General features: G+C 51.5%; 3 protein-coding genes across 3 annotated transcripts; 2 read left to right on the top strand and 1 right to left on the bottom strand.

Moving 5' to 3' along the window:
• Window positions 1-2854: 2854 nt before the first annotated feature.
• On the bottom strand, window positions 2855-6865 carry HPD (4-hydroxyphenylpyruvate dioxygenase). The gene is made up of 14 exons (XM_042829144.1): window positions 6629-6865; window positions 6496-6522; window positions 5915-5977; window positions 5532-5636; window positions 5401-5443; window positions 5248-5330; window positions 4998-5087; window positions 4805-4908; window positions 4643-4720; window positions 4381-4543; window positions 4196-4267; window positions 3855-3977; window positions 3625-3741; window positions 2855-3474 (listed from the first exon to the last, which is right to left on the bottom strand). Exons 1-14 carry the CDS (start codon window positions 6848-6850, stop codon window positions 3364-3366), a joined length of 1401 nt encoding a protein of 466 aa, XP_042685078.1. The 5' UTR covers window positions 6851-6865; the 3' UTR covers window positions 2855-3363.
• A 415-nt stretch (window positions 6866-7280) lies between these two features.
• Window positions 7281-10140, top strand: PSMD9 (proteasome 26S subunit, non-ATPase 9). Its single transcript, XM_042829150.1, has 6 exons — window positions 7281-7423; window positions 7498-7600; window positions 7985-8172; window positions 8704-8805; window positions 8959-9047; window positions 9348-10140. The coding sequence occupies exons 1-6, from the start codon at window positions 7310-7312 to the stop codon at window positions 9373-9375; spliced, it is 624 nt and encodes a 207-aa protein (XP_042685084.1). The 5' UTR covers window positions 7281-7309; the 3' UTR covers window positions 9376-10140.
• Window positions 10141-11522: 1382 nt separating this feature from the next.
• CFAP251 (cilia and flagella associated protein 251) lies at window positions 11523-25502 on the top strand. Its single transcript, XM_042829096.1, is given in 21 exon segments — window positions 11523-11606; window positions 12368-12535; window positions 12646-12777; window positions 12971-13080; window positions 13207-13315; window positions 13664-13744; window positions 13832-13909; window positions 14115-14159; window positions 14463-14791; window positions 15185-15358; window positions 16537-16784; window positions 16869-17017; window positions 17136-17309; window positions 17564-17748; window positions 18052-18163; window positions 18388-18551; window positions 20139-20229; window positions 20439-20582; window positions 23038-23266; window positions 24443-24544; window positions 25296-25502. Coding segments are annotated over 21 exon segments (3021 nt in total). The 3' UTR covers window positions 25409-25502.
• Window positions 25503-26343: the final 841 nt, after the last annotated feature.

Genomic DNA, 26343 nt, shown 5'->3' with positions numbered 1-26343 from the left:
GAACGCTCAGCTGTTGTTTCGGAATGAAGCCCTGCCCTTGTTCTCAGCCTCCTTCCTCTCAAGTCCACCAAACCTGGATGTTAACATGGCTCTGTGGGGGAAAAGTCCCACGTGTGCCCAGCCCCGAGGAGCCCGACAGCAGCTCTGTGTTCCCCAGCCTGTCCGTGTGCTTGGAATGGGGCACAGGCTGCTGTGTGTGCAGGGACAGACCCTGGTCTCCTGAGGCAAGGCCTGCAGCTTGGGTTCCTTCAGGGAGTTGGGAGGAGCACCAAAGGGAATTGGATGCCAAAGGCCTTCAGCACCAAAGTCACTTGGGTGCTTCTGGAACTGCCTGTGACCCATTGCTCTGTAGGATCGCAGCTGGATAAGCCAACCCTGAGCCTTCTCTTTCCTTCCTGCCCCTGCAGCTCCTCCGAGAGCCGCCCCGTCCCCGATGGGTTCTGGTGATGGTTCCCAGCAGGGCTGAGGAGCTGCAGATGCAGGTGGAGAAGGCAGCCCATAGAGATGTTTTCTGACCCCAGGCGCTTTGCCTCGTGCTCCACGGGGCTGGGGTGGGAGGAGGACACTGGAGGGGCAGAGTGCTGGTGGTGCAGCCCCTGGGCCAGACCCAGCATTCACCATCATGACGGGCGTGGAAATGCTGCCGTGGCCGTGCAGCACTCGCAGCACTGTGGGTCCCACAGGGGTCCCAAGCAGTGGCTGTGGAGGCAGGAGGGGATGGGGCTCATCTTGCAGATATTTGTATTGTATAGAGCAGCTTATTTCTACAGACAAACATTTTTAAACTCCAACAAAGTATGCAGTAATTTCAGTTCCGGTTTTTGTGACTTTTTTCAGGGATCATTTCAGTGCATTTCTGTATAAAATAAAAATTTAAGGAAAAAAAAAGGATTTTGAAGTCTATTAGAAAAAAAAAGCATCTTCTGTACATAGGCAAACAAGAATCTTCTCTTCAAACACTGTTTCTTGTAGAAACATGTTGAAATTTTTTTGCTGATTTCTTTGTACTTCAAGAGCATGTAAATAATTTATTAAAAGTGACTATTGTAATTTGGAGTTCTTTTTAAACAGATCCCAGCTCTGTTTCACGGCAAGGAGATGGGGAGGAAGAAGGACTGAGGATAGCAAAGGAGCTGGTGGCATTTACAGCTTGTGTCAAGCTTTGTATAATGTAAATTCTGTACAAATACGGGGGTTTTGTTTTTGGCTTTTTTTTTTGTTGTTGAATAAATAGATGGAATTAGCAGCATTAAGAAACTGAAGACAAAAATTTGCCAAGTCGAGGCTTCTTCCTTGCCCCTCCCCCCGGTCTGAAACCTAATGTGCAAAATCTATTTATTTCAAGCGAGGAAATGTGTACAGTCTAATAGACATCCTGCAATGTATTTAAGCGAGTTTGCAACTGGATTTTTTTTTTTTTTTTTTCATTTTAATATTTGTTTTTATGAGTTTCCTCCTTAATTGCCACTGTAGTATTTGTTTGAGTGAAAAGAAACACGTTGTGGCGGACGCACAGGGGCAGGCGGTGAGGACGTGGAGTTGCTCCCTGCAGCGCTCCGGTTCCGTGACAGGTTGTTTTATTTCACGGTGTGAAAACAAAGGGCTTCCTTTAAAAGGGGGCAGGTAAAATGGTTTGCAATAAATGAATTATTATTTTTTTAATTTCCTTAAAAAAAAAAAAAAATCTCTGCTTTGAAGATTTAGGGTTTCTGCTTTTTCTTTTTTTAAGCAAATTTATAAATTTAGGGATGTTTTGTGCATATAGAATCCGTCACCAGTATGTATCTTGTTTTGAAGAAAGTGTTTTTGTTGTGGATGTGTCATGCTGTATATATTTGTTCATATTTTTGTGAATTGAATACTATGTACCATTGTATTATAGTAACTTTTATAAAGCAAACCATAAATATACTGACTTTTCTTACAGAAAAATTATGTTGTGCTTCATGTGTAGTCGGGGCTTTGTGCTCCTGGACCTGTGCTGGGAACTGGGAGAGCTGAAAGTGTCCATCAGAGCAGGCAGGAACTGACATGAAGCATCGTCACACAGCTGTGGCACGGAGGAAGTGTGCGAGCTGGTCAAGTTTGTGACCTTCAAGCTGCATTAGCACTAAGGCTCTGACACAGCCCTGCACTGAAGTGAAGCCCCCATGCATGGCTGGTGCTAGAGCAGTTGCACTACGTGTGCCTGCATGGAATCCCACCTTTGCAGATACCAACTTCAATGTTTTCTGGCCTGAGTTTTGGAAAAAGAGATGCCCAAGGCAGAGGTGGATGCAGCAGCTGATAGAGGAGGAAAAGAAGCTCGTGCTGCTGTGTCTTCTCCTAGTTTGTCTCTTCCTGACTACAAGGGGGATGGGACCCATAGAGATGGTGCTGCCAGCATTGGAGCTGGGGGCATGGATGGGCTCATGCTGTGTCCTAGGAGCCTGAACCATAGGCTCTGCTCAGGGCTTTGCTTCCATTCTGTGAATGAAGGGAGCTGCAGTGGGTGCTGTGAGGATTCAGAGTGCAGGTGCGTGTCAGCAGGGAGACCCAGGGCCACCAAAGCACCCTGAGATGTTCTTCAGATGTTCCGATGTCTGCAGGTCCACAGGGAACATTCGAGGTTCATGAAATCATTGAATGGTTGGGTTGGAAAGGACCTGAAAACCATCCAGTTCCAACCTCTGCCAAGGGCTGGTTGCCCTCCGCTGGAGCAGGGTGTGCAGAGCCCCATCCAGCTGGCCGTGGGCACCTCCAGGGCTCAGCAGGTATTTATTAGCAAGGCGTGTGACACAATGACAGCAGCTCCTGTCCTGGAGCCTCAGCTCTTCCCTGGCCCCCAGTGACCGCAGCACAGACTCAGCAGCACTCAGCTGTGACAGATGGATTTATTATGGCGGGGGGGAGAGTCCCCATGCAAGGACTGTGACAGCACCCAGGGGGCGGGCAGTGGCCACAAAGCCAGCAATGTGTGGAGACACTCTGGAGATATTCCAGCCTTTGTTAGTTCAGGAGTTGCCAGGTCCCAGAGCAATGCCACGTTACACTGGTGGGAAAGCTGAAGCCCATACCTTTGTTCACCTCATTCTAGAACGCTGTGGCTGCCCTAAAATCATGACTCAGGATTGAACCTGCATGTGTGCCACGAGTCTGTGCTGTATTTGGGACTCGGGGGCTTGGAGGGGGTTGTGCTGGGGTGAAGGCATTGGCCACGTTCCCTCCCCATGTGATGGGTCCTTCCTTGCCCATCACAGCTTGGCAGCAACATCCTGTTTGTCACGTGTAAGTTTGGGCTGTTGACAAAGCACAGCCAGTTCCCACTTTGTTTGTGATTCAGCTCCTCGTGGCCCAGTGCCACCGGCAGCCCGCACACCGCCTCTACATGCGCTTGGTCTCTCCTTTGGGGCTCAGGACAGTCAGGTTGCCTCGTGCATCCTGGTCAATTTCAATGGCTTCAAACAAGGACTTGAAGTTCCCGGCACCAAAGCCCTGTAGGAGGATGGCATTACCCACGTTATGCCCTTAGTGTTCATCACAGCATCGTGGTGCTGGTGGCACTGGGTGCCGTGAGGTCCTCAGGCTGCCACTCAATGCTAAGGCTGCCTCTATTACTTTTAGCAGTGAAACCCTCCAACCAACCTGGTGGTTGTGCCGCTGGATGACCTCCAGGAACACTGTGGGTCTGTCTTGAACTGGTTTGGTGAAGATCTGGAGCAAGTATCCCTTCTCATCAAAGTCCACCAGGATTTTCAGTTCCTGGAGATAAGCAATAGGGAAACAGCTCTGAGATCCATCAGGAACAAGGGGATGGCCTTGCATCGCCCGGCTGCGCCCAACCCACCTCCAGCTCCTGCTGCCCCTGGACTCACCTCCAGCTTGTCAATGCTCTCCTTCACTTTGATCTTGGCAGTTTTCAGCCTCTCCCGCAGCAGTTGGTAGTAGCTGGATGGCACGTCCATGAACTGCATGCCACGCTGCTTCAGGTTGGTGATCTGCAAACCAGGAGCTTTGGGTTGGGCACGTGAGGACAGGAGGTATTGAGATGCAACTCAACACTTCCCCATTGCATTGTCCCCAGCGGTGCACGAGGACCTGTCCCACTCTGTCCCTTTGGGCCCAGCGTGGAGTTGGCCACCACACGAGGACTCCAACCATGAGGCATCACCCCCTGTGACAGGTCCCTGAGTGGGGCTGCCCCGGGGCCACTCACCGCCGAGATGATGTCGGGGGTGTTGAGTGCGATGTGCTGCACTCCGGCCCCTCCGTAGTAATCGATGTATTCCTGCAGGGAAACATCTCACTGCAGTGCCGGTGTGGCTGCAGCGCCAGCCCCGTCCCATCTCCTTCACCCCAGCCCTGTGCTGGTGGCGGTGACGGCCCGATCGCTGTGCTCACCTGAATCTGGGATTTCTTCTTGCCGTGTGCCGGTTCGTTGATGGGCATCTTGATGGTCTCCTCATAGTTGGTGACCACGATGGAGCGCAGGGCGCTGAACTCGGTGTGCAGCTGCTTGTCATCCACCGACCAGAAGCGGTGGAAGAGGAGGTTCTTCTGGTACCTACCCACCCACAGCAGCCATGTTGCAGCCCCTCACGCTAATGAACCTCTGCTCTGTGCTAATTGCCCTCGGCCTCCCCCCAGCCTGCCCTGCTCTCACCAGTCTGCTACCGGCACCATCTGGAGGTCGGGTTGGTTCCCCACTACATGGTCCACAAAGCTCAGCTTGGCGCTTGGCCTGCAGGGACACGGGGCAGCACTCAGCCCTGATGGCAGTCGGGTGGTGTGATCCATCCCCATATTGGGACCCTGTGCTACTCACAGCCTGGGCAGCAGTGGGTCTCTGAAGAGGGGCGCGTGGTACCCAGGCAGGAAGAGCCCTTTGTAGTTGATCTTCTCCACCAAGGTGTGCGTTGTGTCACCGTACTGCGGCAAGGAGGAAGAGGCTCTGTGCCCATTGCTGCGATGTGCAGACTGCACTGCGTGTGGGGGGGCTCAGTGCCCTCATCACTCACCGTCTGGATGACAGCGAACTTCACCTTCCCAAACTTGTCCTCCTCCACCCAGGGCTCCTTCACCACCACCGCTCCACGCTCCTTGGCTTTCTGAGCAGAGGAGAGTGCCTGTCCTGCCACGTGCCCCCGGGGCCCTTCCCACACCAATGTGGGGATGTGCAGCCATGATACCCAGCAGCCCCAAAATCACTCCTTTTTCCCCAAACTCACCATTTCAGGGCGCCCGCTGTACCTCGCACGCGCTGCCTACCTGCACGATGAAGTCACAGTCCTCCACCTCAAAGGCCACGTCCTTCACACCATCCCCGTGCTTCACCATGTGCTCACCCATCTCTGCCGGCAGCCGACGTCAGCGGGGACACCGCAGAGCGCCCACATCCCGGCCCCAGACCTACAGACCTACCTTCATTGCCCGGATTGAGCGCCGACGAGAGGACAAAAATGATCTGGGGTGGAAGAGGATGGGAGGAAGGGTTGGTGATGGGAGGAATGATCTCACCACCGGTGCTCAGCGCATCCCGCAGCACTGCACACCTTGTCCTGCTTGATGACGTGTGACACCACCTCCCTGCTGCCGGTCTCCAGCCCGCGGTACGCCAGCTCCTCGAAGCCCAGCTTGTTGCAGTAGTACGAGGCGGCCTGCGGCACAGCACGGCGTGTGCATGGCTGTGCGGTGCGTATGGGGGCACTGGCTGCTCCCCGCACAGCCTTTCACCCCGCTCTGTGTGCAGCGGAGCATGACGCATTTTTGCTCTCCCTTTGCATTTCTGCCCCATGCACGCCCCTGACATCCACCTCCCCCTTGCGCAAGGGCTCAAGGCCGGGGCCCCGGGCCAGGGCTGCTGTCAGCACACACACACAGCCTTGCCATCCCCCAGCAGCCAATGACAACCGCCACCACCCCTGCGGCCTCCTACCTGCTTGGCATTGCCCACCCAGAAGGTGATGGAATGGAAGTGGATGAAGCGGCCTCGCTGGTGCTAAAGGGAAGGGGAAAAGAAGTTGTATGTGCTGCAATTCCTGTGGGTTGTGATTCCTTTGGGTACAGTTCCTCCAAATGGAATTCTTCCCAATGCAATTCCTGCAAGTGCACCCCAGTGACATGGATGAATCTCTGGCTCCCTGCCCTGATGATTTTTTGTAGTGTTTTCCATGCAGGCTGTTCTGTACACAAGGCACAGCGTTGGCTCTGGTTGCATGGAACAAAGTGGCTGCAAAGCATCCGGGTATCAGCCAAGAAGTGAGCCCAGGGGCATCTGGTCCTATAGAAATGTGCAGTGGGAGGTTTGGGGTTTGGGTCACAGAGAAGGAGATGGCAGCTGCAGCCCAACCCTGCCACATGCCCTCATTAACCCTGCAGCGTTAACGATTCACCTGCAGCAAAGCACCTAGCACTTCTCCACCACCACACCAGGAGAACCGCGGGGCAGCTATGGGGCTCCCAGTGCTGAGCACAGGATGGAATGCAAACCCGAGCAGGGAGCAGGGAGGCACTCACCTTTTCCCCTTTGTCTGTGTACGTCGTCTGCAAGAGAAGTGGGAGAAGCAGTGAGCGGGGTGCGAGGCTGAGGGGAAACACAGGGAATTTCTCCCACAATAGTGCAGTTCTGTGCCTGCTCCCCAGCCCTCACCATGCTGTGACCCTGCAATGTGGCAGCAGCAAAGAAAGCGTGACCCTGAGTGCAGGGCTGATATACAGCAAAGGTGCTCCTCCTCCACCCCACCCCGTCCCGAGGGCACTGCCCAGCGCTGGGGACAGCAGTGGTGGCAGCAGGACAGGTGGGCGGTGGCACAGTGTCACCGATTGCACAGCCAAAGTCATCCCACGGCAATGACACTGTGCTGCCGCTCATGGGATGGCACAGCTGCGCGACCCCAAGCAGTGCACAGCCGTAACGCTGTCACTCTATGGCAATGACACTGCTGTGTGACCCGTGGCACTGCCATCACCCTGCTGGTGGTACTGCCGCGTCACTCCACAGAACGGCACAGGTGTGTCACCATGTAGCAGTGGCACTGCTGCATCAATCCGCTGGAGCTGCCGTCCCCACATCACCCTACGGCAGCGGCACAGCTGCATCACCCCGTGGCACCGCCACAACACCCGCCATCCCCGCCGTCACCCCTCGGCACCGATAACCTCGGCCTCCCCACGCGCTGCCCCCTGGCCCCGCCCCCAGCGCCGTGACCCCGCCCCCTCGTGCTCTGACCCCGCCCCAATGTTCTCACCTCCGACAGCGGCACTTCCGGTCCCGCCCCCTCATGCTCCGTGATGCACTTCCTGCCGCCGCAGCGCGGTGCGTACTGCCGCCATGTCGGAGGACGGGCCGAGCCGCGCCGTGACGCTGAGCGAGGTGCAGCAGTTGGTGCGGCGCAAAGACGAGCTGGAGGCGCAGATCCGGGCCTGCTACCAGCTGCTGGAAGACGTGAGCGGGGCGCGGGGCCGGGCGCGGGGCTCGGGGCGCTGCCGGCGGTCTCACCGCGGCCTTTCTCTCCTCAGCAAAAGGGCGTGGGCATGGACGGGCCGCTGGTGGACGCCGAGGGCTTCCCCCGGGCCGACATCGACCTGTACCAAGTGCGCACCGCGCGGCACAGCATCGCCTGTGAGTGGGGCCGGGCTGTTCGGCGTTGGCTGTGGGCGGGAAGCGGCGTGCGGGTCTCCTCGGGCTGCGAAGAGGGGCTCAGGAAGAACTTATCGCTGAAAGGAAAGTGTGTGGGGGAGGTCGGCCTTTGCTCTCGGATGAGCGGGAGGACGAGAGGCGGCAGGCTGGCATTGCGCCGCGGTGGGGGCAGGTTGGATACGTTTCCTCTCCCAAAGAGCAGCCCAGGGAGGTGGGGGGTTACGAGAGGTGTTGAAGAGCTGTGGGAACGTGGCACAGAGGGACGTGGGGAATGGGCTGGGGTGGGTTGTGGTGGTCCGTGTTGGTCCTTTCCAGCCATAGCAGTGCTACGATTCTGCTTCTTACTGAGCTTGGTGCCACCCGCAGGTCTGCAGAATGACCACAAGGCTCTGATGAAGCAGGTGGAGGAGGCTCTTCACCAGCTGCATGCCCGGGAGAAGGAGAAGCATGCCAGGGACGAGGCGGAGGCGCGGGCTGAGGCCATGAGCCAGAGCCTGCCGCCCGCCTTCGCCAAAGTCAATGCTGTGACTCCAGAGTCTCCTGCCAGCACCTCGGTACTTTGCTGGGGATGGCAGTGGGGAGGGCTTCTTTTGGACCTAGGGAGGGGAAATAGAGGATGCATTGCTTTTTTTTCTCTGCTAACAAGCAGGAATAAGCTGTGAGATACTGATTATTATTATTATCCCACTCCCACTTTCTTCATTTTAAGTGTTTGTCAAATATTCAGTCACCTTCTCAACCAGTGTAGTTATTCTTGAAAGCTCCCATGGAGGGAGCTGCCCACATGTGGCAGTGTCACTGGGTTGGGATCAGAAAGTGCATGCTGTCTGTTGTGTCATGGCACCACACAGCTCTTACATGGCCTTGATGTCCATTGCAGCCTCAGTGTTTCTTTTCTTGTAAAATAGGGCAGAGAAATGAGTACAATACTTGTTTCTAAGGGAGAGGGCATATTTTTCAGTTGTCTGAATGCTGAGAAGTATGGTGTCCTAGCACAGCTTATGTGGCTGGAAGAAGTCTCCTGTGAGCAGGCAGCATTACCTGTCATCAGAGAGCACAGATGCTCAGCTTCTTTGTCTGTCCAGGGCCTTCAGGTTGATGATGAGATTGTGGAGTTTGGTTCTGTCAATGTGCACAACTTCAAGAGCCTGCAGAACATTGCCACAGTAGTACAGCACAGTGAAGGGGTAAGTTTGCTTTTGCTGTAACTGCATTCTCTTACCTCTCCCAGTGAGCTACAGCATTTACTGTGGAATGGTCAGAGAAGCTGCCACAGCCATCGGGTACCTTATAATGGAAGTGAGAGAGCTCATCTTTCTTTTCTTTTTCATTTCTCCCAGAGACCTCTGAGTGTGACTGTGATCCGCAACGGCAAGAAAGTGCACCTGGGGCTGACTCCGAAGCGCTGGGCAGGGAAGGGCCTCTTGGGGTAGGCTGCCAGTCAGAGCAGAGGGGGCTCCTGCTAGCCCAGGATGCTTCCTGCAGCAGAGCCAGCTGTGATGTGTCTCACTGGCAGGTTCCAGCTGAGAGCTGGGGCTGTCAGTTTAGTAGTCATATGGGATGATGAGTTGTATCAAGTATGGGTATGGGGCTGAAGATCTCAATGGCTAGTTCCTCTAGTGGAGGAAACCAATGGGGAGGGTTGTGTTTGATAGATTCACAGGGTCAGATCATCTGAGCTTCTTTCAGAGCTGAAACAAATGTTTTCTTCTCCACTCTTCTTTTTCAGCTGCAATATCGTTCCTTTGCAGAGATGACCACTGCTCAGAAGACAATAAAGACGAAGCTTGTGCCTGCTTTCTGGACTCTGATTTGATTTGAAAGCTTGCCTTATGATCTTTGTTTTTGCTGAAATGAGCGTTTCAGAGGCAGTGACCTCTGGGTGGCTGGGCTTGCAGAGTCTGAAGAGATTCTAATGGAGCAGGGCCTTAACGCAGTTGGAATTGCACTGGTTTGTGAGGAGCAACTCGCAGAGTTGCAGGATGTGGTTTCTCATCTCTTGTGCCTTGCATCAGTTTGGAGTAAGGCTGGAGTGTAACTTACATTTCACTTGATACTGATTTGGAAGAGCATACAATGCTTTTATTTGGTGATAACATGGCATTCCTTCTTCTTTTTTTTTTTTTTTTTTATCTCCCTGAAATTCCTCACTGAACATCTTGTAAAATAGGATTAAAAGTCCTGGAACAATTTTTTCTTTTTTTAACATAGTAGATCACAGTGAAGAAACGTGCAAATCTGGTACTTTATCTTTCCCTTGTGACCATAGCTGTTGGAAGTCACTAAGTAAGATAGCATTTTTGGAATGTCTGATTATTTTAAGTTAATGAAATAAGCATTGGGGTTATAACTCTGTCTTCAATTGTATTGAAGTACTCCTACATTTTTTTTAATTTGCTGCAGTTGATTTTAGGATGTATAAACACTTCAGGGGGGTGTTTGGGTGATCTTGTTTGAAGGTTGTTTCCAGTTGAACTTTGAAATACTTATCCCAATGAATAAAACTGAGTAATGTCTCTCTCCGTTCTTGTGGAAGTTGCTGTTTGGGGGCAGTAATTGTGGGCCATGTCAGGTGTGTTAAAAGCAGATCTGCAGAGGCATAAAAGCATTCTTCCATGACCTTCTGCAGCCAAAGATTTGTTTGGTGCAACAAAGCAGAATGTAGTTGTAAGCGTGTGGATGAGTGGTGTACTGGCAGCTCTAATGTCAGATCAGCTGGAGCCTGGCCTTGGCCTTGTGTGCTCGAGGTACGTGTCTTCGTACCCCAGGTATGCAGCTGTTGCCTGAGCTGCAGGCGGATCTGGGTCTGCATGCTGGTCGGGAAGAACAGCTTCCAGGCCTTTGTGTGGGTGCCTCCTGGGATGAAGTGCCCTAAAAAGTCCTGTCTTTCCCTATTGCTCGTGCAGTGAGGTTAATGGGTCATCCCAGCACAACGGAGTGAGCTAACTCCTGCTCTCAGGGGACTCATTCCCCTCTCACTGTGGAGTGTGACGCTGCAGTGACTTGACAAAGCTCTGTGGAGCTCTGTAGAAGTGCATGTCCTGGCTGTGCGCTCTGGTCACTGTTCCCATTGGTGATAGGACTGGATCAACTCCAGCAAGTAAAAAAACACCGTTCTGTTGCAGAGCATCATCTTGCACTCAGTAAAAATGTTTTTTTGGGACTGCCCCTGTTTATTCACCACTGATTGTTTTCAGTCCACTTCCTTGGGTCAGAACTTTGTTCCTTAAGCCATAATTCCCCACTCACCCGATGCAGCAGGTTGGATGGAGCGCACGGCAGCTGCGCGGCAGCTCCTCAGGTTGCCGAGATGGTTCGTGCTGATAACAGAATTGCTTTCCTCTCCCAGCAGGGCACCGGGCTCGTGCTGGGCAGAAGGAAAAACAAATTAGATTTAGAAATTGTTATTATTTGAGCTTAATAGCGTGTCTGAAATCGGCAGCTGGGAGAGCCTGGAGCTGATTAGAAGGCAGCAATGACTCGGGGTGGTGGCAGAGAGCTGCATCCCCGTGTGGGCATCATCCTGATGGAGTGTTTTGTGCAGAGGGTCAGTGCTGCCTCTGTAGGGCAGCCGGTGGGGATAAGAAGGGGAGGCGGAACAGATGCAGAGTGGATGAGCCCCTCTCACAGCGCTTTCCAGTCTGTTGCTGGCAGCAGCCGTTGCAGCTGTTGCCTGGGGAACAGCAGTTGGATGCAAACAGAAGCGTCAGGCGCAGGGAGAGCCTGATCAGGGCTGGGCAGCAGGGCTCTGCCTGCCTGCTGGTGCTCAGGAAAAGTGTTCCTGGGACTGAAAGGGTGCTCCGGGACCCATGGGACCCAGCATCCCACGTGCCCTGTCCTCCTCCTGTGGCCAACTGGAGTAAAAACATTTTGGCGGCTTCTTGGACAGAGGCTGGAGGTGGAGATGGCTGGTTCAAGTGACACTGCACCGAAGGAGTCGTCCCCAGATGGACAGATGCATCGAGAGGCAGCAGTGCCACCCCAGCAGGTGAGGGCAAGCTGTGCCTGGTGCAGGGTGCCTGGACCCCGTCCCAGTGCTGGGACAGTTTGTCACCGGTGTCCCCTGGGGACACAGAATGGGGATCTCATGCTGCAGTGTCTTCCCTTGCTTGGGGATGGGATGAAAAACAGCCCCATGGGTGTCATTTGGAGCTGCAAATTGCAGAGTTCAGGTGAATGGCAATTTCCATTCAGCTCCTCCCATTTCCCTTTCAGATATTAGGTGTTATTATTTGTTACTGTTCTGTAGGCTCAGCCCAGCTGTCAGTATTTGCTGAGCACTTGAGCTGCCTCTGAGTTATGTGTGTGATGTGATCCTGACCTTGGGCTGAATTAAATGTTACCTGACCTCACCTGGAACCATGGCTACAGCATCCATGCTAAGCTCACACCATGGAGAAAGCAAGGGGCTCTGTGGGAAGAAGCAGAAACTGATCTGGAGCCACAAGAGAAGGGACTCAGAGCAAGGAACGCTTCCTTGGATCCCCGCTGGGATGTTTAACTCATTTATGAGAGGCAGTGGGATTTTTCTGCTTTCATTTTTTAGCTGCTTACCAGTCAGCACATTTCAGCAGATCCCTTTTTGTCTCTCAGCCCTGTCCCATGACACGATCCCCTTTTTTTCACTCCGTTTTGCCATCATACCTTTATCCATCTGTAACTGGTGTGTAGGACATGGCAAGGGGAACAGCAAAAAGAGCAGCTTCAGGTCCAGGAGCAGCACGGACTCCAGCATCTCTCCGTTCCCAGGACTCCATGGCTGCTGCCCAGGAAGATGGAGCTCTGGGAAATGCTGCAGCAGCTGCACCTCAGAGGGCTCCTGGTGAGCTGGAGGAGCGCAGCGATGCTCCCAGCCGTGTGTGGGGTGCACAGCCTGGCCTGCTATTCCAGGGAGAGAAGCAGAGCTGCCACCCTCTCGTGAGTATTACTGGCCAGGAGAGCAGCCCTGGGACACCCTGCTCTGCCCCGTTACCCCGGGGATTTGGAGCAGTCTTTCTCCTACTACTAAGAACCTCTTCTCCCCACAGAGCCTGTCCTGGGCACTGGGCTACAACAGCAGCCTGGCTGTGCATAGCATTGAAGATGGGATGCTGCTGTATGTCTGTGCCCACACAGCGGTCATCCACGATGTCCTTGGCAGCAGGCAGTACCACCTGCAGGTCTGCAGGCCCCTTCTATCCCTGAATGCCTTTTTTCCATCCCTGGGCCTGGTGGGGTGGCCACGAAGGTGGTTTGGGGCTGCTCAAAGTGGGGCCGGGAGGAGGAAAATGGAAGACTCTTGGATAGGAAGATGGGAAATTCCTCCAGCCAAACAGCTCTGGAGCTCCCAGGTGCTTCTCTCCTCCTTCCCAGGGTCACGCAAATGCCATCTCATGCCTGTGTGTCAGTGAGGACAGGCGCTGGGTTGCCACTGCTGACCAAGGTCCAGACCCTTTGGTCATCATATGGGATGCCTTTTCTGGGTGAGCCTCCATGCAAACCTTCCGTCTCCTTCATAGGGACAACACTGTCTGTTTAACATCCCATTCCAGCAGACACCCTCCTGTCTGCACATTCTGCCAGGAGCCCATGATGGTTTTTCCACACAGGATCCCTGTGCGCACCATCTTTGACAGCCATGCAGGCGGTGGGATCTGCGCTATTGCCATCTCCCAGGATGCAAGGTGTTTGGTTACCATCAGTGCTGGCATGGTGCAGGTGAGGATATTTCCTCTTTGTGTTTCCTTTTTCAAGGGTTTTCTTGTGGGTCTGTCGAGATCTTTCTTGCTAAGCCGTTGGGGGATAGATTGGGACTTCATTAAAAGGAATGCTGCAGAGCTGAGAGAAGGTCTGAAATTGGGATGAAAACTTCTGACTCTGCTGTACTCACGTTCAGGCAGCTCCTCACGCTGTTTCCTGAAATTAAGCCATCCAGCCATGCTGGGTTATCCTGCTCCAGCCTTTTTAGCCCCTCATGCTCTGCAGCTGGAGGGGTTGGGGCTTTACTCAGCCAAGCTGGAAATTCTCAGGAGGCCACAAACATCTCCTGGTTTCTCCCCATGCCAGAGGGTCTGTGTGTGGAGGTGGACATATCCTGATGAGAGCCCCGTGTGTGACGTGGAGCTGAGCCCTGAGTTTGGCTTCCAGGTGAGGAAGCCACACTTTGCTCAGTGAAAGAATAAGCTGGAAATATCACTGCTTGCTATTAACGTGACTCTCACCCTTTGATTACAGGATTTTGTCATTTTTAATCCCCAAAATCCTTATGAGTTTGTCAGCAACAGCAAAACCCAAGTGATATTTTATCTGTGGGTGAGTAGGACCACAAAAAGTTCATCTCCTGGTACCTGATGTGCTCCCTACCTCTCCCACTCATGCTGCCATGGGTGTTTGGGTGCCTCTGGTGGTCACAGCTTCTGGGAGAGGAGCAGGGGTGGGGAGATGCATTTCCATGGGCTCTGAGAGATTAGAGAAGGTAAATGTCTTTGTGTGGATACATGCTCTGCTCTCTCTGCAGGGCGATGCTGGTTTGCAGTACAGCACTCCTTCTTTGACCAAGCAGGTGAGCGCATGGGGAGCCACAGGGACCCACAGCAGCCCTGTCCCTTCCTGTCCCCCTGTGCCAAAGTGGTGGCTGTGTCCCCAGTCTGTCCCCTGGGTTTCTTAAGGGGACAAGAAAGATTGCCCAAGATAAGGCCAGGAGTGGCATCTCCTGCGTACATCATTCTATCACAGAATGGGTTGGGCTGGGAGGGAAGCTTAAAGCCCATCCAGCTCCAACTCCTGCCGTGGGCAGTGTTGCCAGCCACCAGATCTGGTTGCCCATGGCCCCATTCAGCCTGGCCTTCCGGGGCTCTACTCCCAGTGGCCACGTGCTGGCGATGGTCCCACCATGAGGCAGGGAGGGAATGTCACATGGAGGAACCAGACGGGGGCACCAGCACCCAGCACTGACCCACCACTGCTCTCCTGACAGACCTTTGGCAGCGCAATGGGGCACTTCACCCAGTCAGCTTTCCATTTCAACGCCACGCAGGTGCTGACGGGCACCTCGGCTGGGAAGGTGGTGGTGTGGGATGTGGAGAGAAAGCGGGAGCTGGACAAGGAACCGCAGGGCAGGGTGCATGGCATGAAGGCCACCAAGCTGGTGCCGATGCAGGAAGAAAGCCTGACAGCGCTGATGGTGCTGGAGAGGTGAGGAGATGACGTCGTCTGTACGGTACACTCCTTGGGAAGCTCGGGGCTTGGCCGTGGGCTCGGAGCTGTGCTCGGCCTCCGGGGCTCTGCCGGCAGAGGGAGCAGACGGTCTCCGAGCAGCTCGGGTTGGGGCGCAGCGCTTCTGTGCTTCTCGTGCTTTTGGGCAGAGAAAGGGCAAAAGGGAAGAGATCTTCCTTGACTTAGCGAGTTCCCCGTTGCGAGTAAATCTTTCCAGGATATTCTGATGGCTTCATCACACTGTGCTCCTCACGGTCAGTTTTTATCTTTCCCATGGGTTGCACTGGTGAAACAGTGCAAGAACAGGATGGACCTGAGCCATTTGGAGCACAAATTCTCCCACCCAATAACACTGTGCTTCCTTCCTTCCAGCTGCATAGTGACAGGGGATGTGAGAGGCCAGGTGAAGTTCTACAATGGGCACCTGCAGCTCCTGGCCTGCTATGACCACAGTGGTATGGGTCCCATTCGATCCATCTCCTTCTCCAAAGCTCCTCCAGACTCTCCAGCTGCCCCTTCTACCAGCAGCCACCCCTTCGCTGCTAGGTGAGCATCCCTGTGTAAATGCAGCTCTTCTGCATCCTCCAGCACTGGTCACAAAGTGTCCCCAGCACATCCCCGGCTATGAACTGGCTGCCACGTCTCAGTGCTGGAGAAGTGTTAATGCTGGCATGGGGACAGCTAGCTGGGCATGGAGCCGAGCAGCTTGTCACGCAGCTGGTACACCATGCAGGGCTAATGCTGAGCCCATGGCTCCCACCAAGCCCCTTAATCCCCTGCTTAACCCTCCCCCAGGTGGCTATTTCGAGTTGTATTTTGTCACTGCTGGGTGAGATAATCCAGGTGGTGGTGAGGAGAATGCACGGCCTGGGGGCTTGGGGCAGCAGCACCACAGGGTGCCTGAGGAGCTCTGTGAAGTCTGCAAACCAGATGCTGTGTTGTTTTTGGGGCTGCAAACCACATGTCTGTTAGTCCTGCCTGAAGTTCTGCTGGCAGCATTTATCTGTAGCTGCTCGTTTTTCCAAAGAGCCACGTGGGACGGGTTTCTTTCTAAGATGGAGCCCTGGGAGGTGTCTTTTATCCCACACCAGTTATTGCTGTAGCCTCAGGTATGTCACCATGCCCCAGTTCCTAGGTTCACCCCTGATCTTCTATCAGAATCCAGGCTTCATCCCTGGGTGTGCTGATGGCAGTATGCACTTATTCTGTTGTACATGTGGTCATTTAGATGCCTGCTTTGCCCGCTGCCAGTCATACAGGACCATCATCACCATGCTGCAGCTGGGAGGGCTGAATGCACAACTGCAGGCTGCTGTCCACATCACAGCTCCTACGCTGTCCCCTGTCCTCCTCCATGATATTATGGCCAAGTCAGAGACCCTACCTATTGTGACATGTGACAGGACTATTCGGGGAACCCTCAATCTCTCATTTGTCCATCTCACACATCAACAAGCCTCAAATGGCAAAAGCTGACCAGATGTTCTTCTGCCTTGCATACCCTAGTAGAAAAGGGAGCTCCAGTGTCTTCTGCTGGAGACTTCTCAGGTCGTGAACACAAAGTGCCACCTGTCTTCCAGGTCAAGAATTCTTTGCATATTTTGTATTAGAACATATCACGACTGTCCAGCTAAGTTGCCAAGAAGAGGCTATGTAACATTGCTCAGAGGGATATGAGCCAGCTAGTCTGATTCATCTAATTCTGTTTTTCTCACACCAAACAGGAACTTTATCCTTTCAACCTCTGATGCAACAGTGCTCCGTGTTGCGACAGATGGGACAGACTTTGAAAAAGTCATGAAAGAGGCCAAGAAAGCAGTGACTGCCATTGCATGCCATCCTCAACAGCCACGGCTTGCCGTGGGCAGTCACTGCGGGCTGATGAAGGTGTGGGACTACCAGCAGCCCCAGCTCCTCATGAGCAGGATATTCCCCAGTGCTGGAGTGCAGTGCCTGTCCTATGATCCTGCAGGTATCTTGGAGCTGTGACGTCCCGAAGTACCAAGCATGGAGGTGGGAGTGCATTGGGATTTCAGCTTTCTGCTGGGCTTTGCAGGCTCCTTCCTGGCCGCCGGTTTCACCGATGGGAGTGTGCATGTCCTCGATGCCATTTCCCTGCTGTCCTGCTGTGAGGTGTTCAGGTTCTCGCGGGGCCCCATAACTCACGTCCAGTTCTCCCATAACTCCGAGTACCTCGCAACTGCTGTAAGCTTGCTCACTCCTTCCTGAGGTGTACATGTGTATGTGCTGTTCCTGGTGCAGCCCTAGGAGCTGGGAAATGCCACGGGCTCGTGCTGCACTGACTTCTGCACTCTCGTTCCAGGATGAAAAATATGCAGTGACCGTTTACAAAAGGGTTCTGCAGAATGAGCGTAGGTGCTGGGAACACCTGGCAGGGCTGCACTCCCACTACAAGCCCATCCGGAGCATCCTGTTTGGGATCCACCTGGACGGCAGCGAGCCCCGGCTGCTGAGCCTTGGGGAGGACAGGCAGCTGGTACAGCTGTGGGAGGACAGCACTGGGGCTTTGGGCTTGAGGTGGGGCTGGAGGAGAGTGTGGAGGGACACTCAGCCTGTGACTCTGCAGCTTCCCACCAGTTCCAGTTGTTTGTCAGCCTGGCAAACTGGGGCAGATCTGTAGTTGGGATGATCTGGGTTTCAGGGTGCTCACCCTCAGCAGCTGCTCCTTGTGGTTAATCCATCAGGTCCACTGTGATGGCAGGTCACTGTGCTTCCTGGTCTTTCCCCCAGATTGAATATGACCTGAGCAGCAGCAGCAAGGACCAGCTGGTGGTCCTGCACAGACATCGTGTAGAGCAGGCTGCAGTGCCCCTCTGCTTGGCCTGGTATCCACATTTCAGCACCGAGTCCTTCATCCTCACAGCCAACAGCTGCTACAAAATGAAGCTCTACAATGCAACGACCAAAATGTGCAGGTAGAGAGCCTTCCTTCTCAGCAGATCATGGCTGCAAGTCACCTCAGTCTGCCCATGGACTTGGGATGCAGCAGTCGGACACAAGATGGTATGATAGGAGCCCACAGAAGCAGCAAAGAATGATCTCTGAGCACTACATTTCTCTCTTAGCTCTGATGTGGTCCCCTCTAGACAGGGATCATGTCCTGTCCTGGTGTTACAAAACCCCACACCTTCCCTCATCCACCTATTCTGGTGCGCCACAGACATTCAGACATGGGAAAATACATTGTGAGAATGGGTGACAATGTTGTTTGCCTTTAGAAAGACTCTTCTGGGACCAACCTATGGCTCGCCATTGGAGAAGATGCAAATCCTCCCAAAGAGTGCTGCACAGCCCCAGAAGCACTACCTGGCATACATTACCAAGGACAAGGTGTGGGGCACCAACATTCTGCCATCTGTGTATTTGTGGAGCATTTTGGGCTTGGCTGGGGGGCTGAAGGAAACCTGCCCTTGTAGGGACCAGAGAAGTGAACACCTGCAGAATGGAGGCATTTAGAAACTCCTTCCTTTAGACAAGGCTGGTCACTGAGGGCACGGTATTGGTTCGGCCTTCCTGAGCAGCCTCTGCCCTCACCATCTGCTCTTCCCATACAGGTGGGCCTGCAGATTCTGCCCATTGATGGCAACCCCCACAAGTCCTCAGCTTTCATTTGCCACCCAGATGGTGCCTCTGACCTGGCCGTCTCCTACGATGGGCACTACATCTTTACGGCTGGGGGGAGTGACCGCACTGTTCTAAAGTGGGAGGTGAACCTGAAGTGAGTACCACAGAACGGAGAAGGGAGCCTGGAAGTGGCTTTCCACAGCTGCTTCACGCAGCCAACAGTCAATGGGGAGCTGACCTAGCTGCTAGTGGCTGTTGTCAGTGACTGAGCACCTACAAAATACTGCGGTCTGGGAAATGCCAAATGCCAAGACGTGGAGGGTTGTCTGGTCCTTGTGAGAGCCTGGCTGCTGCGATGGGGATTGCCTGGGGTAGAAGATCAGGAGGGAGCATATGGTACAAGTACAACAAGTCTGCTCTCCAAATGGGAGAGGCCAGCATTTGTGAGGAAATCCCTGCTGCATTTGAAGGCTGGATTTAGCACAAGCCACTGTAATCCTATAAAGCTTTGCTTACATGAGTAAGAGGACTGCAGAAAATGGAGTGGCTGAGGTGCCCTGGGCTCTGGTCCATGATGCCAGGACATGGGTTTCTGTTGCTTGCCTTGTCAAGGAGACCGGTTGCCTGATGGGTGTGCACTTGAGAAGGGAGCAGCAGCAGCCAGTGACCTAAAAACAGCTGTAGTCTCCTATTTTTGCCTTTGGGGTGCACTGACCCTCTGAAATGCCTTTCATCTTCCAATGAGGAAGGCTCTGCTGCTAAGCACAGGGTGGTCCCAAATAAGATGCTTCCTGCAGGTGCTGCTCGCAGAGCTGAAGGTTGCAGAGCTCACTCACCTCTACACACCACAACAGTGAGACCTGGCTGCGAAGGCACCAGGCTTATTTATTTTCTTTTCCACTTTGTGTGGCTTAAGCAGTCGGGGGTCAGAATAAGCGACGTTTTAAGGAAGGCAGTGGAATATAAACGATTCTTCTTTATAATGGTTGGCCAGAGTCCAGGCAACATTGAATTTCTGTGTAATTTGTTTTTGGAGCGGACGTCTTGATGAGCTAATTATCATTTTATTGCTGCTCCTGGCATCTTGCGCATCTCCACTGTGTTTAATACCCAAATAACTTAATTATGAAAAAAGAATGAAGCTAGCAAAAGCTGAAGCAGCACTATGGAGCTGTGCATCAGAGCTGCAGCCCTGCTACCAGCACTCGGGCTGCTTTGGCTTAATATGTGCAGCACCTGTGGCACCATCACTCGCTCTTGTACTGAGTTATGGGGGAAGAATGTGTCAGACCAAGGAGTGGGGAGCTTGGCTTCGTGTTGTTTCTTGCAAGCACCAAGCCCCAGTGCTCCGCATGCTCAAAATGCTGATCCAGCCAATTCATCTCCCTCAGTGTCTCTATAAGGAAGCAGGAAAGCAGAGTGCCAGATACCCAGCTCAAGTCCATGGAAAGGCTGCTGGCTCCCCGCCCTGTGCTCATTCCACTAAACAAGAGGACCATTCAGCAATAGTTAATTCCCACACTGTGCTATTGTATGTAAAACCTGGGTATGAAATATGCTGTAGAAGTGCAGGCTGGTGATAAAATTGCACGTGGTTCAAAGCAGTGCCTCCCCTTCCTGCGTCCTGCAGCCTGGGGATTTTATTTATTTATTGAAAGTGTCTCCAAACAATGACTAGAAAGGGAAATGAGAATTCTCTCCCTGTGTGAACCCTTCCTGCACCGCCTTCTCTCTGTGCCAGTGCCTTGGAAGCTGCTGCATCCCTGGGTGGGGAGGACCTGGTCCCGTTCTACAGACTGCTGGAGGGCGGCCTGGACGGTGAATTCTTCAGGGTAATTGCGCTCACTGTGATCTCCGTGCTGCAACATCTGGTTGGAGTTTAAGATTCATTTATACAGGCCTGACATTTCTTTATTTTTTGTCCAGATTGCCTTTAACAGCGGTCTCATTGATATGACTGTTAGTAAATCTTAAATGAAGCCTTATCTTCCTCGCCTGTTGGTAGCTGAACTTTACAGTATCTCGTTTGAATCCCTCACAGGAGCTGGAAGACTATTTCTACTATGTGCAGCTGCACAGCCATGGCATTGATATGCTGGAGAGCAGGCAGGTGTCAACGTACATTCCCTTGGAGGAAATTCCTTCTGTAATGAGAGCAATGGGTTTTTACCCATCTGAGGAAGAGGTCAGTCCTTTGTTTTTATGGTTGTGCTTAAATTTAAAACAAAACAGAACAAAAATACACACACAAAAAAACCTCAAAAAATGAGAATGATTGCATTTCAGATTGGGCACTAGGATGAAATCATTCACCCAAAGGGCTGCCAGGCACTGGTACGGGCTGCCCAGGGAGGCAGTGGGGTTGCTGTCCCTGGAGCTGCTCAGGAAAGGTGTGACATGGCTACTGGGCATAAAGGGCATGGATTTGGGCTGGACTTGGTGATCTTAGTGGTCTTTTCCAACCTTAATGATTCTTTGACTTACCGAGTGCCCTAGGGCCAGATTCAGATGTTAGGCATATTAGAAGGCTCCAGGGAATATCCACTGTGCTTTGCTCCCTCTGTGACTTCCAGGAGCGTTTGAACTTGTTCACGTCTTGTTGGGCTGTGCGCTGAGGCTGTGGCTATTAGGAGTACCACCAGGTCAGGTCTGAATCCTCCATGCAGTACACTGTGGGTAGAAGCACTCAGTTCTGTGATTCTGGGTGTTGACAGAGCATCTTTTTCTTGTTCTGCCTTGGGTTGCTCAAAGAATAATTTTAGATGGAGCCAGCAGCCTTTATTCCCATGGAACTTAAAGCTTTTTCATAACTGATAACTGCAGACGCTCTCTCTGAGCTTGCCTTTCAGGCTGCAGCAGTGGAGCTTCCTATCAAACATTTCTCAAAAGCTTTTCAGCCTCAGATTTTACAGCAGGCAAAGACAAGCAATTTAATAAGGGTTCTACTGCTTCTCTCTTTGTAGCTGTTTCTACGAGGCTGTTTGCATTGTATACAGACCTAATTTGTAATGTTACAACCTGGTAAAAGGGCAATTAAAGCACATATGAAAAAAAAATAATTGCTGAATCTGAAGTAAGGAGATTTAAACAAGCTCCTCGAGCCCCCTACAGCCCTACAATGTACAAGAGGTTCCTGGGGGAAGCAGCACATCCCTGTGTTCCTCCCTCTCCCCCCCAACTCCCCAGGGATGTTCTTCCAAGCTGGAACTGCTTTGTCCTTGTGTCAGGCTGTGGTGTCATTCCCTTGCAGTTTGTTTGAACTTCTCCTTGGCTCATTGTATTTTTTGCCTCCTGGGGACAGAGAATAGGTATTCCTCTGGGAAATGTCTCTGGAGGAATGGCTGTTAGCCCTCCACTCAAATCAAAACCACAACACTATTTCAGGAATGGAAATAAGTGCTAAACTGCTGCTGAGTGTAGGCAACTGACAATCTGCTTTCCAAAGCAGGCAGGACAGCATTAAAATACAGAAAGTCTGTCTCTCTCTGGAGTGTTTTAATAAAGGAAAAACAGAAGGGAGAAAAAAGCAGCTTGGACTGAGTAGCGAGGCTTTTGGGAATTGGTGTTTTTCCTTTGTAGTTCAGTGGGGCTGATATAAAACCTAATCCCAGATCAGCTAGAGCTGACTCAAATTGGCTATTCTCACCTGGCACGGTGTTTGCTGCAGGAAAAAAAAAGAGAAAGCTGAGATTTCACTCTTCCCTGGGCTTCATTCAGTGGAAAAACTTGTGACAAGAGGACAAAGGCCCAAGGCTGAACACAAAGTTCTCCCCAGGGAAGTCTTGCATCAGCTTCCCCTCCTGGGGCAGCACGTTCAGTGCACACTGGCATGGGAAACTGATTGTGTTTGTGTGAGGGGCTGCTCCATTGGGCATGAGCACATGGAGGACACTGAGCAGAAGCCCTAAGGAAAACCACAGGCACTAAGCACGGCTGGTCACCAAGAGCAGAGCAAAAGACCCAGCTGCTCCTGTCAAGGCGGGTACAATAAGGGGGCACAAGCGCCAGTACCCGCAGGGGTGTGTGGTTGCCCTCTGCAGCCTGCTTAGGTCAGGACTCCATGCACAGTCTTCTCTGGTGGGCTGGTGAATTTACCGCCCTGTGGTTTGCTGCCTGCGGTCCCCAGAGTGCAGGCACAGCTGCGGCAAGGGTACGGGTGACAGCTGCGAAGTCACGGGGTGCTCTCGTCGCTCAGTCCCTGGGGAAGGTTTCTTCCCCATCTCACATTAGTAACATGTAACAACCAGGGCAAAATGCTTTTCTGAAAGGGACAGAGACAGGCCAGAATTCTGCAGGAATTACGCTGTTGCATTATCGCAGTTTTGAGCAGAAAGATCTCACTGACCCTTGCTTCATTCTAGAATAACTCACTGGCAACACTGAGGACAATCACACACACACTAATAGAGGAAATCCAAACTAACTACATATTTGCTACCGCCATCTTTAGCTAAGGTCGTAAGAACGAGCACATAACCGTTCGTCATGTCCACCCTCAGCTGCTGAGCTGATCGCTGGGCTGTGGCTGTGACACCTGCAATGCACACAGTCATGGTACGCAGCCATTTGTGGCACTGGAAGCTGGCCCGATGCCCTTCAACAAGTACATGTGTAACAGTCTTTCTCGCCTTCATTTTCAGATCGAAGAAATGATAAATGAAGTAAAATTCAGTGAGTTTGTGGATACCGGAGAACAAGTGACAAAAATCAATTTAAGGGATTTTATCAAACTTTATATAAATCATCGGCCCGCGTTTGGCTTGTCAATGAAAACAGTACAACAAGCATTTCAGGTCCTTGGTTATGAGAATGAGAATGGCGACAAAGTTATTGACAGAGGAGACTTGCTGTCACTCCTACAGTGCAGGGGTGAGTTATTTCTTTTCTGATATTAGTTTTACGCTTGCTTGTTCAGTCTTCAATTTCAGAATGTATTCACTGCAGCAAAAAATTAATGTGAAACTATAGCTTGGTAACCAGGGCAGGCATGGGGAGCCACCCGCCTTAGGATTTTAAATTGAATGATCACGCCTGTTGTCTCAGCTGTACTTCTCTTGCTGCTCTGGAAATCTCTGCTAGCCTGAAGGATCTCATCTGTCAAATGATGAGCACGGATCTTGGCAGATCATATCTTCCTCTAGTATACCCCTATCCAAATTAGCATCATCTTCACCAGTCACGTAGGCTCCAGAAAGGTTACAGAAAGCTGGGATGAAAATGGTCAGCCTTGGACTGAAATCTGAAAAGATGTGTTGGTTTAATTCAGCTGAATCAGAAAGAATGGCACGAGTATACATATAAACGTACTTGTAGCCAATGCCAGAGTGATAGATCATGTAGTCCTAATGGCATGCTCCTGCTGTCAAAAAAGAGAGATTTTGGTGAAGCTGAACACTAAAATGGGTAAAGGGAAGTGCTTCTTTTACTCAGTACATCACCTGCTAATACTTACAACAAGGATCTGTGTAAACCAAGGACTGAAGCTTGTGGGAAAGGTTAGTTATTTATATGGATGGTGTGAACATCCATAAATAGATAATTAGATAGGATAGAACAGTTTCATAACAGATCTATAACCTCATGCTTGAGGACACAAGCCAGCCACTAGCTGGGAACAAACACTGTGTTCAGATCTCCCAGGATATTAGATTATGACTTTCCTGCTCAGGCTTTTTCCTCCTCTGTGCAGAAATGTCTGCTGGCATAGGCACAGGTCTACATGGTCCGTGTTTTGTCCTGGGCCACAGATTCTTCAGTGGGAACAGGAGCTCAGGCTCCTGCAAGCACAAAGTAGCCTCAAGATCTGTATGCATCAGAGTTTCTCCATTTAATAGATATTTTTGCCCCAAATCCATGCAAGATACAAGAACCATTTTCCTTGGAATTGGTATTTTCCAGTGATCACGTGTGTCAGTTGGTGACATGGTCCATGACTTAGGAAAACCTAATCTTCCAAACTACCTATTTTGTTTGTTCACAGTTCTTGCAGTTTTTGTGCTGATGACACCGTAACCCAAGGGGCTGCTTTTGTTTTAATGCATACAGGAGAGCATATGATGGAGGATGAGCTGGCACTGTGTCTGTCTGCCCTGCTAGGAAGGCATCCAATGGGAGGAAGATCTGACCTGGATGTACGTGATCCCTCAGGTAGGAGATCAGCATTCTGCAGTGCACAGAGGCAGGACTGATTCAATTCCCAAACAAAATGATTTAAATTGCAAGCCCATTACCCTGTTAGGCCAAGAGCTGTCAAAAACACTCAGGATTGCAAGAACAGATACAGACCCATATGTTGTGCTTCATCCATGCAACAGTTGTATGGGTGTACCTAAAAATAAGTGAACAACACAATGTAACTGGAACCTGACAGGGTAACATTGCTGTTAATCTGCTGGATTGAAAATGGAATTGCAAATGCGCAGTGGAAGGTTTACACGCCAAAGGCAAAAAGAAATTCTACCGCATGCAAATTACAGCATTGATTTCACCCAAGCAGCAGTACATATTGTAACAGAATGACCACATCTGTGTACCTTTCATGTGCTAGCCTACGCCAGCCTAGAACAGGAACCCTTATACTGCACACACACAGTGCAGCCCCTGCATGCTTTTGGGATCACAGGATCTCATCAGACAATGGAGTACAGTAGCTGTCTTCAGTCCCTTGACTCTTCTGAGGTGTTGGTATCCACTGCAAAGTGAGACAGCCCACAGACTTGACAGTGTTTCCCTGATAATGTGTGATGTACTAAGCTAGTAAAGCAGTACTTCGTGATTACTGCATACATTGCTAAAAGCATTCAATTCACTTACTGCTACTTATAAGTTTTGTTGTTCTGGAATGCCATTTTTACACCACTCTCGTGTGTCTCGTGTTGTTGTCATTACTGCTTTCCAGGTGCAGCAGCTCTGATGGAAGAAGAAATTCCAGAGCAAATCACAGCAGAGAGATTCACTGCCGGCATTCTTGGCCTATCCATTGCTGAACCAGAAAAAAGAACAGTAAACTGAGATGGATAATTCATCTGTGAAGACTCAGAATTGTAGCTGCCACTGTTTTCTACTCTTTCTACTTTCCAAACTCCTCATGTACCTGTGAAATACATATTATATGCTTATTAAAAACTGTTGCGTAGCTTCAGATTATTCGAACTGCAGGCTATCCCCCTGTTTAGCACATGCCACAAGCCTATGGGAACAAATCTATTTCCCAATTGTACGTGCTCCTAATACTGCACCCTCTGTTCTGACACAGCAGAAGGTTTTCATTTGGAAATATCTTTAGAAGCATTTCTGCTGCCAGGGCATGGCCCACACTTCCAGTGCCCCCTTCCACAGAACTGGCTGAAACGTGGCCTGGGTAAACAAGTTGCTTTCCAGAAAGGATCTTTGCAGAAAGCTGCATGAAAGCTCCGTTTCTAAAGACCTCTACCTGAGTTCACTGAGCCTTTGGAGAACATGGGTTTGTAGAGCATGGCACAGTGATTGGTACGCTGTCTTTTTGCATGGATCACCCCTATCCCCAGCTAGAGCCTTCTTAGTATTCTTTTCAGGTGGGCTTTATACCAGATGCAGTCTGTTTCCATTATGCAAAGGGGGTATTTATTTGTGAAACCCGACAGCAAAAAAAAACCTATACAGAAGTATTGATTAGATACACTGGTAAATGTTCTGTGCAAAATGCTTGGATAGGTATGAACAGATTTGTAACTACGTGGACAAAGTTGCCAGCAAGAACACTGTGATATACATTCAAACCAGTTTTCTATTTTGGCCTTTAAAACTTTGTTTTCCTTTCTGCAGCAGCTCCAATTAGCAGCGTAATACCAATGGGACAGCATCTTACGGTGTTTGTATAAACAGCATAATGAGGCTGACACAAGTTGCCGTGGAAAGATCAGTGAAGTGCTGTTGAACACGCTTCCTTCTTTACATCATCCTCAGCA

The sequence above is a fragment of the Centrocercus urophasianus genome, unplaced genomic scaffold (assembly GCF_019232065.1).
Source record: "Centrocercus urophasianus isolate 14NV4802_14NV808 unplaced genomic scaffold, USGS_Curo_1.0 seq_30, whole genome shotgun sequence".
Classification (NCBI taxonomy): domain Eukaryota; kingdom Metazoa; phylum Chordata; class Aves; order Galliformes; family Phasianidae; genus Centrocercus; species Centrocercus urophasianus.
This window is presented reverse-complemented; position numbering and strand designations above follow the sequence as displayed.